Source organism: Rhinopithecus roxellana, chromosome 7 (assembly GCF_007565055.1).
Source record: "Rhinopithecus roxellana isolate Shanxi Qingling chromosome 7, ASM756505v1, whole genome shotgun sequence".
Classification (NCBI taxonomy): domain Eukaryota; kingdom Metazoa; phylum Chordata; class Mammalia; order Primates; family Cercopithecidae; genus Rhinopithecus; species Rhinopithecus roxellana.
In genome coordinates, this window is record NC_044555.1 from 13333862 (window position 1) to 13343547 (window position 9686).

At 40.5% G+C, this 9686-nt stretch overlaps 1 protein-coding gene across 2 annotated transcripts; it reads left to right on the plus strand.

Moving 5' to 3' along the window:
* The first annotated feature begins 5963 nt into the window (after positions 1–5963).
* On the plus strand, positions 5964–7817 carry DCAF8L1 (DDB1 and CUL4 associated factor 8 like 1). Of its 2 annotated transcripts, XM_010366763.1 has the most exons (2): positions 5964–6255; positions 6292–7817. In XM_010366763.1, the coding sequence occupies exons 1-2, from the start codon at positions 5979–5981 to the stop codon at positions 7815–7817; spliced, it is 1803 nt and encodes a 600-aa protein (XP_010365065.1). In that variant the 5' UTR covers positions 5964–5978. The 2 variants fall into 2 exon arrangements, with proteins under 2 accessions (XP_010365065.1, XP_010365064.1); XM_010366762.1 differs by having other exon boundaries at positions 5979–7817.
* Positions 7818–9686: the final 1869 nt, after the last annotated feature.

Here is a 9686-nt window from a genome sequence, read left to right on the forward strand (position 1 = left end):
TGTGTAACAAAAATAGGGATAAAAGCATCTTGAGACTCTAAAGTTAAGATCACAATGGTTGTCATAAACATTCTTTGACTCATATAGGAACAATATTCCATATAAGTCCCATATATTTCCATATATTTCCCAGCTGCCTAACTAGATATCAGAAGTTTCTCAAGGGCAACAAACATCCCTTTTCTATTATCCTTTCTCACCACCAAGCAGTGTCTGCCACATAAAAGATGGAGTGAATCTGTGTCGATCAATCAAAACGTGCCACTGCAGTATACTGATTCCACTGTGAGGTGGGGAAGGTCAGTGAGATTTTTGCTCCTCACTTATTTTGTATTGAAAGGACACTTATGGCTCAGGTTCAAATTTCAAGCTACTGCTACCCAAATAGAGTTAAAACTAAAAGCTCAAAACCCCACATGGCAAATAACTACTGACACGTACTTTATAAAATTGTATCTGTGCATTAACAGAAATTTCTGTCAGAAGCTAAATTAGGCATCCAAAATACTATGAACACTGGGTATATCATGTGTATGTGGAGCTAAGTGGTAAGGGAAGACAGATTACTTATTTTTTTAGGATTCTTCTTGTACGATTAGAAAGCACTTGCATTTAACCTCTGATAAAGTCTAAACAGTTCCTTAAGATATGTTTTTTCCTACAGAAATATATTTTATTTATTTATTTTTATTTTTTATTTTTTTCAGACGGAGTCTCGTTCTGTCGCCCAGGGTGGAGTGCAGTGGCGCGATCTCAGCTCACTGCAAGCTCCGCCTCCCGGATTCACGCCATTCTCCTGCCTCAGCCTCCCGAGCAGCTGGGACTACAGGCGCCCGCCACCACGCCTGGCTAATTTTTTGTATTGTTAGTAGAGACGGGGTTTCACCGTGTTAGCCAGGATGGTCTCGATTTCCTGACCTCGTGATCCACTTGCCTTGGCCTCCCAAAGTGCTGGGATTACAGGCGTGAGCCACTGCGCCCAGCCACAGAAATATATTTTATTAATAGAACATTCCAAGATGTAACTTAATTAGTTAGGGCAAATGTTGATGAAAGGGAAAGTTCATACCGGTATATGTTTACTAAAATTTTAAATAAAAATTCACTTAAATCAATTCAACAAATGTTTACTGCACCTCTACTGTATAGAAAGTACAGAATTAGGTAATGCCTTTTTTTTTTTTTTTTTTTTTTTTGCAGGATCTCACTCTTTTGCCCAGGTTGGAGTGCAATGATGCAATCTCGGCCCACTGCAGCCTCAACCTCCTGAGCTCAAATGATCCTCCTGCCTCAACCTACTGAGGAGCTGGGCACATGTCACCACACCCAACTAATTTTTGTGTTTTTGTAGAAATGGGATCTCTTGCCCAGGCTGGTCTCGAACTCCTGGGCTCAAGCTATCTACCTGCCTCAGCCTCCCCAAATGCTTGAATTACAGGCATGAGCCACTGCTTCCTGACGGATGTGCTTTTTAAAAAGAGGTAAACAAAATGTCAAGGCAATACCATAAATGTCAGTGGGAAAATTTTATACTTAAAATTTAACTCTGTACTATTAGTATTGTTTTACTATGGAATATGCTACAGGTTCCATCATGTCTTATTTATTAGTTTTTTTTAAATTAAAGAGTAGCATGGCATACATGACCTTTTATTGTTCTTTGCTATTTTTCTTTCTTACTATTTTGAAAATAATATCTTCAATTTTTCATAAAAAATTTGATTATAAAAAGAAAAGGCAAACATATGTGGTAATACTTTTAGTGCACACCTCACAAATGTCAAAGCTTACTGAACTGCTCACAATTTTATTGTTGTTGTTAATGAACCTTTTAGCAAACCACAAAAAAAATTACCTCCCGATTCAAAAGCTCCGTTCTTAGCAGAGGCCTAACATGGATGCTATTTAAAATTTGTGGCTGCATAGTTTTAAATATTTGATGTTCAAGAATGTTTCCTGCTGACCAAATAACTCCTCCTCTCAGAAACATGGGAAGGAAAAATGGGAAAGATAAGCTGAGAAAAGCAAATGGTTCTTAAAATAAAACAGCTGGCTGAATTAAATTGAGTCAATTACACTTCTTACATTGAAATGCAGTGTTTAGCGAAGAGACAGTAATATTGTGATGATTTAATTTTAACATGAGATTCTCACAAAACATGTAAAATGTACAAATATTACAATTATCAAGAAATACATGTTAAAATTTTAACCCTGAGTTGACAGACTGTGTCATAGTGAAACTTTCAGTGACAGTAGAGCTAGAAGAAAATGTGAAGGTTATCGTTTAATGCAGCAGTAATTAAGCAGGTAAACGTCTTAATTGTGGTGCGATTGGCCTACTTCTCCACAAGCTAAATATCTTTGCCCATCTGGACGTGGTCAATGACCTACTTTTCTCAATTCTACCAGTATTGTATACTAACTCACAAAAGTGAAAAGTAATCTACTTATTATGAGAGGAAGTAATTCAGTTGAAATGATGTATGATATTTAGCAATTAATCTTACTTAGATTTCTCATATATTATGGGTAAATAAACTTTCCTATAAGCAATTTTATGCTGAGTCTCAAATTTAACCCCAATGTATGACAAAAAAGCAAGCCTAGTATGAACATATAAACATACATTTTTTTCGTTTTTACATCTTAATTTAACATTTTATTTTATTATTATTATTATTATTTTGAAATGGAGTCTCACTCTGCCACCCAGAATGGAGTGCAATGGCGTGATCTTGGCTCACTGCAACCTCCGCCTACTGGGTTCAAGCGATTCTCCTGTCTCAGTCTCCTGAGTAGTTGGGAATACAGGCGCCTGCCACCATGTTAGGCTAATTTTTAGTAGAGATGGTGTTTCACCATTTGGCCAGACTGGTCTCGAACTACTGACCTCAAGTGATCCACCCGCCTCGGCCTCCCAAAGTGCTGAGATTACAGGCATAAGCCACTGTGCCCGGCCTTAATTTAACATTTTAAACATGGTTTTGAATCTGCCTCCCCTTAGCTAGACACTTTATAAAGATAACATAAATCTACTGTTTCTTATGAAAATTTCAGAGAATGATCTTCAGCCTGAGTCTTAGGCAATGTTGTTTGCATTGCCCTGATGTAAAATTGTTCAATATTAGATTTTTATGTTAACATTAAACTGAAAATGGATATCTCCCTTAGGTTATTCACTATTATCCATCCTCCATGGAATGTTCAATAGAATTTTTTTTGGTTTTGTTTCATTCTTCTATATATTCATTCATAAATATACAGCTTTAATACATGAATTCACCAGAAAAATACTTACTACATACCTATCCTGTGCCGAGTACTTTGTTGTTTAGGATAAATAAGCATGACTATCTTGTAAATGGATAGTCAGAAACTTATAATCTTTAATAACTTGAAGGTTTGTCATCCTCTAAATATAAAACATAACTTAATATTCTGACCTAAGTTCTAAAATTTAAAATAATCGACAATGTAGTTTGTCTCAGTCAGATAGACTAGGCTATTCTGCAGTAACAAAAATTCCCCAATTTTCCAAAGATGATGATGATAAAGTTGATATTTTGCTTATGCTACATATCTATCATGGGTTATTGGGGAGGAATGGGAGAAGTGTTCTCTGTTCATGGTAGATATTCATGGAGACTAGCTGACATCTGGAACATTGCAGGTCATGAGCAAACTGGGGAAAGAGATGTATGGATGGCCACACATTAGCAATGAAACAAGCCAGCCCAGTAGTAACAAACAGCACTTCCTCTCACAAGGGAGCAGGTAAATCTGGTCACACAGTCCCATCCAACCATATAAAGACCTGAAAGTACAGGCCTATCACATACATCAATGAGAGAAAAACCAGAAATATTTGTCAAATAGCACTAATAACTGAAGAACCAGTAGTACTTGACAAATCATCCCACTTAATGATCACTGAATATTTGGATCACCTCAGTTCTCTCATACAAAGTGTATCTAATTGATGAAAGTGGCTACACTAAACAACCGATTTTCACTGTAGAACAAACAGCCTTCTATTGGAGGTAGATGCCATGCAGGACTTCCATAACTGGAGACAAGAAATTAATGCCTGGCTTCACAGCTTCAAAGGCCAGGCTGGCTCTCTTGATGGGGGTTAATGCAGTTAGTAACTTTAACTTGAAGCCAATGCTCATTTACCATCTGGAAAATCTTAGGGCCCGTAAGAACCATGCTAAAGCTACTTTGTGCTCTAAAAAAGGAACAACAGGCCAGGCGCGGTGGCTCACGCTGTAATCCCAGCACTTTGGGAGGCTGAGGGGGGCGTGATCATCACCTGAGTTTGGGAGTTCTAGACCAGCCTGACCAACATGGAGAAACCCTGTCTCTACTAAAAATACAAAATTAGCTGGGTGTGGTGGCACATGCCTGTAGTCCCAACTACTCAGGAGGCTGAGGCAGGAGAATCGCTTGAACCTGGGAGGCAGAGGTGGCGGTGAGCTGAGATCGCGCCATTGCACTCCAGCCTGGGCAACAAGAGTGAAACTCCATCTCAAAAAAAATAAAAAATAAAAAAAATAAAGGAAAACAAAGGCTGGGTGACAGAACATCTGTTTACAGTAAACAGATGGTTTACTGAATATTTTTAATCCCCTGTTGAGTTCTACTGTTCAGAAAAGAATATTCCTTTCAAAATGTTACTGATCATTAACATTGGTCCTGGTCACCCAAGAGTTCTGATGATGCACAAGGAGATTAATGTTTTCACATGTGCTAACACATCATTCATCGGTAGACCTTGGGTCAAGGATTCTTTTAGACTTTCGAGTCTTATTATTTAAGACTGTCAGTCTTTGCACTTCACCATTGTGCCCCAGATTATTCCTTCAACTGGCATGAAGAGGGGTATGGCAGCTGTGGGATTTGAACCATCATTTAACAAGATATGGGAAGTGAATAGCATTTGCTTACCATGACTTTAGTTTTAGTTTCACCTTCCAAATTAGACTTCTATACACTTTTTAAAGTTTTATTTAAGTTGTACTTTCATCATCATACACAGTAGTAACAAAGCCCTTTCTAATAGTCGTTGTATTAGCTACCTTGTGGCTGTTAATGTTCATGCTCCTGCAAGATCCTTTCAAATCCCTTTTTGTACCATCTACTTCCCTTTCCCTTCCAAGCATCAGTACTAATGTACAGCTCTTTAGTCCTCAAGCTGCTGAAGGGGCTTTTGCCCACAGGTGAAGAGATTGTAAAGCATATGGGACATCTGGGAGTTGATATGCTCATCCCTCCCAGTGTGGCCTTTAACCAATGACTGAACAGTGTAGGAGTATGAAAGTTCACTCCCTTGCCTGGTGTAAGGATAACTCAGACGTAACTTACTCTCCAGAGTTCCCCAGGAGGATCGTGCTGAAGCTGTCCTCTGAGGGATGTTCACCTGAGATTTCACTCTTCCTTGCATCCACTGTCTTCCCTTAGATCGTTTTCTTAAATTAATCCAACATACATCCTCATCTCAGAGCCTATGTCTAACTTAAGATACACCTATCGTACAGACCTCTCTGTCATGCCAAAATATTGCCGTCTGGTGGCAAGACTAAGAATATCAGAGTTCTTTGCATTCACGGCGTGACCTTTCTAATAAGAGCATTTTCCAACGTGCGGCAAGTTTCAATCTTCAAAAAAACCACAGCTACTCACAGTGTAAGATGCCTGTGGGGGTGTGGCTCTGGGCCTGGAAAAATTAGAGCAGTCTAGACCCTGAGCGGAGGCGAGCCGATAAGAAGCCTTCTGAACCTCACTGGCTCCCGTAGTGACGTCAGCCTTGGTTGATTAGTTTGTCGCCCCTTTTAGCCAATCGGGTTGGTGTCTCTTTGCCGCTAACCTAGTGCCTTCTCCGACCGTCCGTCCTCAGGACAGGTGTGCTCTCTTCCCTGAGCTTTTAGGGGTTGACTTTTCCAGTTCCAGATCAGATACGGCAAACATCGTTCGAGATGTCCCACCAAGAGGGCAGCACAGATGGCTTACCAGACTTAGGGACTGAAAGCCTGTTAAGCAGCCCAGAGGAGCAGTCTGGAGCAGCAGTGGCGACGGTGGCCTCCTCAGACACTGAAATGGCGGCCGCAGAGCCATCGACCGGAGATGGCGGTGATACCAGGGATGGTGGTTTCCCGAACGATGCCAGCACAGAAAATCAAGACATAGACCTAGAAAGCTCAAGTGAAGACGTCGAACTTGAAAGTGTGGAGGATTTTGAACATTTCCTCGTGAGTGGTGAAGGTTTATTTTATTACCCCTTAGTGGGAGAGGAGGAGACAGAAAGGGAGGAGGAAGAAGAAGAGATGGAGGAGGAGGAAGGGGAGGAGGAAGAAGAACAGCCTCGGGTGTGTCCACGATGCGGTGGCGCCAACCATGAGCAGTGTTTGTTAGAGGAGGATCGGGCGCTGGAGGAGTGGATTTCCTCAGAGACGTCTGCCCTGCCCCGACCTCGCTGGCAGGTCCTTACTGCTCTTCGCCAGCGGCAGCTGGGTTCAAGTGCCCGCTTTGTATATGAGGCCTGTGGGGCAAGAGCCTTTGTGCAGCGTTTCTGCCTGCAGAGTCTTCTTGGAGGCCATGATGGTTCTGTCAGTACTGTACACTTTAACCAGCGTGGCACCCGGCTGGCCAGTAGCGGTGATGACTTAAGGGTGATAGTGTGGGACTGGGTGCGGCAGAAGCCAGTACTGAACTTTGAGAGTGGTCATGATATTAATGTCATCCAGGCTAAGTTCTTTCCTAACTGTGGTGATTCCGTCATGGCCATGTGTGGCCATGATGGACAGGTGCGGGTAGCAGAACTAATTAATGCATCGTATTGCGAGAATACTAAGCGTGTGGCCAAGCACAGGGGACCTGCCCACGAGTTGGCTCTGGAGCCAGACTCTCCTTATAAGTTCCTCACTTCAGGTGAAGATGCCGTTGTGTTCACCATTGACCTCAGACAAGACCGGCCAGCTTCAAAAGTTGTGGTAACAAGAGAAAAGGATAAGAAAGTGGGACTGTATACAATCTCTATGAATCCTGCCAATATTTACCAATTTGCAGTGGGTGGACATGATCAATTTGTAAGGATTTATGACCAGAGGAGAATTGATGTGAAAGAAAACAATGGAGTACTCAAGAAATTCACTCCTCATCATCTGGTTAATTGTGATTTCCCAGCAAGCATCACCTGCATTGTGTACAGCCACGATGGCACAGAGCTCCTGGCCAGCTACAATGATGAAGATATTTACCTCTTCAACTCCTCTCACAGTGATGGTGCTCAATATGTTAAGAGATATAAGGGGCACAGAAATAATGCCACAATCAAATGTGTTAATTTCTATGGCCCCAGGAGTGAGTTTGTTGTGAGCGGTAGTGATTGTGGGCACGTCTTCTTCTGGGAGAAATCATCCTGCCAGATCATCCAGTTCATGGAAGGGGACAGAGGAGGTATAGTAAACTGTCTTGAACCCCACCCTTACCTACCAGTGTTGGCGACCAGTGGCCTAGATCAGCATGTCAAGATCTGGACACCCACAGCTGAAGCTGCCACTGAGCTTACTGGGTTAAAAGATGTGATTAAGAAGAACAAGCAGGAACGAGATGAAGATAACTTGCACCATATCGACCTGTTTGACAACCACATACTTCGGTTCTTCATGCGTCACCTGGCACAGAGAGCTCGTCGCCCCGGCTGGAGAGGAGGTCATGGAGCTGAGTTCCCAAATGAAGAGCTGGGTGAGTCTTCCAGCAGCTCAGATACATCCGAGGAGGAAGGCCAGGATCGAGTGCAGTGCTTGCCATCCTGAAGGCCTCATATCCAGTCTAGCTAGATGTTACCTGAGTACCCTGGACTTTAAAATTCAGTCTGACTAATTTAGAATTGTCAATAGATTAATAGATTTGCTTTTTGTCTTCTATTTTTCACAATATATTCTGAAAACCATCTCTTCCATCTCCTTCTCTCCTTTCTTCCTTCCGCACATTCTTTGTCTCTCATTCCTTTCCTCTGTTTCTTTATGCCTCTTTTGTTACCCCTTATATGAGTGCATACACAACTTACTTATGCCTCTTTTCTTTGTTCCTTTATAATTTACCTCTAAAATTGCATAATTTTGTTGAAAAAATTAATGGCCTTATTAGATGCATCTACTCATTTCAGACATTCTGAAAACTATTCCTTTTTTACTTTTTTTCATCTTTTACCAATTTATTTTGAAGATCAAGTTCTTCAGTTGACTTGAAAATTTCATAAATGTGTTTATTCTTTAGAGGTAAAATAAGGCAAACCATAGTTCTTTGAATACTGACACTTGGACACACACAGTCTCAGAAAAGGAAAAGATAAGTAGTATGTAAATTAATTCCTAACACTTAGCCATACACACACACAGCTTCAAAAGTTGTGGTGACAAGAGAAAAGAATAAGAAAGTGGGACTGTATACAATCTCTATGAATCCTGCCAATATTTACCAATTTGCAGTGGGTGGACATGATCAATTTGTAAGGATTTATGACCAGAGGAGAATTGATGAGAAAGAAAACAATGGAGTGCTCAAGAAATTCACTCCTCATCATCTGGTTAATTGTGATTTCCCAACAAACATCACCTGCATTGTGTACAGCCACGATGGCACAGAGCTCCTGGCCAGCTACACACACACACATACACACACAGCCTCAGAAAAGGAAAACAAAAGAAGTAGTGTGTAGATGAATTCCTAATTAGATAATTCATCTCCTCAGAGCAAATAACTTGGGATTATCCACATTTGCTGAATCCATATGTTAATAATATTGATTAATTTGAGCACACTGAAGCTGGTAAGAACTAAATTAAATTTAATCACATGACATTGTTTATGCATTAAATTTTCTTGAAGTTTTATGCTTGGGAACTCCCACAGGATTACATTCCAGGAAATCCTCCTGAGACAAGCATCTCCTATAAGATGCCAGCTAGGAATATAAAAATCTCTCATATTTGAAAAAATATATTTTAATTAACTTTTAAGAGTAAGTTGCAATAAAAATTGTTTATACTTACACACAGCCATTTGATACTGTTGGTAGAAGAATCCTATTTGACATCCATGCATTGCTTAAAATTTAGCTGTTTTATGAGTTTGTTTTAAAAATTGTTGCAATAAAGATTGTTTATACTTACAAGTGATGTAGTTGGTAGAAAAATCCTATTTGACATCCATGCATTGCGTAAAGTTCTCTCAGCTGTTTTATGAGTTTAAATTGTTTTAAAAATTGTTTTAAGCTTTACTTAATATAAAGTTAAGTTACTAGATGTTCAATTACTGTTCAATAAAAATATTCATTTTTATTTTATATGTGTTATTTGTGCAAATGAATTCAGAAGATCACCTTTTCCCCAACACGATGAACTATACCACACCATTTTTTTTTTTTTTTTTTTTTGAGACAGGGTCTCACTCTGCCACCCAGGCTGAAATGCAGTGGCACAATCTCAGCTCACAGCAACCTCTGCCTCCTGGTTTCAAGCAATTCTCCTGTCTCAGCCTCCTGAGTAGCTGGGACCACAGGTGTGTGCCACCACACCCAGCTAATTTTTGTATTTTTGGTAGAGACGGGGTTTCACCATGTTGGCCAGGTTGGTCTTGAACTCCTGACCTCAGGTGATCTGCCCACCTCAGCCTCCCAAAGT